This window comes from Nanorana parkeri, unplaced genomic scaffold (assembly GCF_000935625.1).
Source record: "Nanorana parkeri isolate BGI_ZX_2015 unplaced genomic scaffold, ASM93562v1 scaffold717, whole genome shotgun sequence".
Lineage (NCBI taxonomy): Eukaryota > Metazoa > Chordata > Amphibia > Anura > Dicroglossidae > Nanorana > Nanorana parkeri.
Genome location: NW_017306985.1, coordinates 212,608 through 214,423, shown reverse-complemented (window position 1 = coordinate 214,423; position 1,816 = coordinate 212,608). Strand labels below are relative to the sequence as shown.

At 46.4% G+C, this 1,816-nt stretch overlaps 1 protein-coding gene across 1 annotated transcript in view; it reads left to right on the top strand.

The window, feature by feature from the left end:
- Positions 1-732: 732 nt before the first annotated feature.
- SWI5 (SWI5 homologous recombination repair protein) overlaps positions 733-1,816 on the top strand; it is a 5,143-nt gene continuing 4,059 nt past the window's right edge. The window contains exon 1 of the mRNA XM_018564037.1: positions 733-797. Within this exon, the coding sequence (XP_018419539.1) occupies positions 742-797 (56 nt within the window). The 5' untranslated portion in view covers positions 733-741. The remainder of the gene's footprint in view (positions 798-1,816) is intronic.

Sequence of the window (1,816 nt, the reverse complement as noted above, 5' to 3'; positions counted from 1 at the left end):
GTCTGTGAGCTTCCGTCCCCCGTCCCGTCTACTCACCCCTCCGCGCTGCGCTTCTGCGGTCAGCCGCGCAATCGTCCCCATTCCAGCAGCTGACCGCAATACCCAGCTTATATTTCCACTGGATTTAAAATTATGAATTTAGTGGTCCATGAGGTCCGAAAGGTTGGCGACCGCTGGTCTAAAGGAGTCCCTAGACAGCAGATAAAAATGACAGGGGTTGTAGCCCTTCTCCACTCTATACAGAACACACACAAAAATAGTCTTGTCAACGGTTAAACTTTATTGCTGCTTGTCACATTTTCTGTAGCTGACGATGGGTATGTATACCAATACTGTGTATCCTTATCTATGCAGCACAGTACTTTGTTATCAATAAAAGATAGCTCACAAACTGACAGCTGCCAGACCACACCAGCTGCCGTGATCACGTGAGCTGGCGCATCCTGTCACCGCTCAGAAACCTGACAGCTGCTATACTACGCCAGCTGCCTGATCACGTGAGCCGGCGAGTCATGTGACTGGTTAGCAACGTGACAACTGCTAAGCCACGCTGCTTGATCACGTGCGCTAGCGGGTCATATGACCAGTCAGGTGACAGCTCTGTAGAATCTAGAGACCGACCGGTCCCGGGCCGTGACAGAGGGAGTTGTGTGCATATGATATGTTAAACCACGTGTGACTCAAAGCAGAAGGCTGGAGTTTCCCATGAACTCAGGCCCCTCCCCGAGGGGTGATTCTGCTATGACTCCAAGTCAGACCTGCACCCTCACCCCAAGACCCAGGGGCAGTCTTCGCAGGTGAGATGGGATGGTGCGGGGGACAGAAACACCTGAATACAATGGTGGATGCAGGGGGGAAAAAATCATTAATTCATCATTCTGAAATGATTTTATCTTTATATTTTGCAGATGCTGCGCTTTCTAAATAGTTACCAAATCAATAAAATGTCCCTCCTCAAAGGATCTAATGTTTCTCTCCAGAGGATGAGATCAAACAGAGGGTTTATTTGTCCTTAATCCGCAGTCTCCGATGTCACCTTGTCAGCACCCTTCTCACTGACATTATGTATAGAGCAGAGTTTATATGTTATGTCATGATATTAAAACAGCCTTTGCAGGGAAGAGGAACGGACTGCCGGCTACCATACTGCTGCATCATTTAGTCATAGATCCATTCACAGGATGTGTGACTGGAAAAACTAAAAGTCCTACTTGCAGAGGGACATGTAGTTATCAATGGATCGCCCCCCCTCAGTCCTGCGCCCGGGGCAAGTGACCCCCCCGCACCCACGGTTGTTACGCCACTGAATGGAGTACAAATGTGGTGACATCACTGAGCTTGTAGTTCATTGATCACTGTCCCCATCTCCATAGCTGAAGGTTGGGATCTCAGTATGGGCCTGGAGGAATAGTCTATAGGAGCCTGAGCATTGCACATCCATTGACTGCAGTTACAATGCTTTTTTACATTTTTCTATTTGCAGTATGAATACATTTATTGTTTGCAAAAAGTGTAATATGTTGGGAAGTATTACTCTGTGTTATTTTATTCTCTAGACAAAACCAGCATTAGATCCTTCAGCTTGGGGGGACAACTGTCATTATTCTGGTGCTGCCAGTTCTAAAGAGACCCTGTCACCACATTTTATCCTGACAGATAAATACATGCAGGTTGTCTGTATTCCATGTACTTACAGCAGCGCTCTAATCCTGACCCCTGCGTCATCACTGTGTTTCTGCAGCTAAGATCTGTACTAGTTTATCATACAATGGCATTCTCTGCTGACTTTGAGAGAAATAATAAATATATATATATA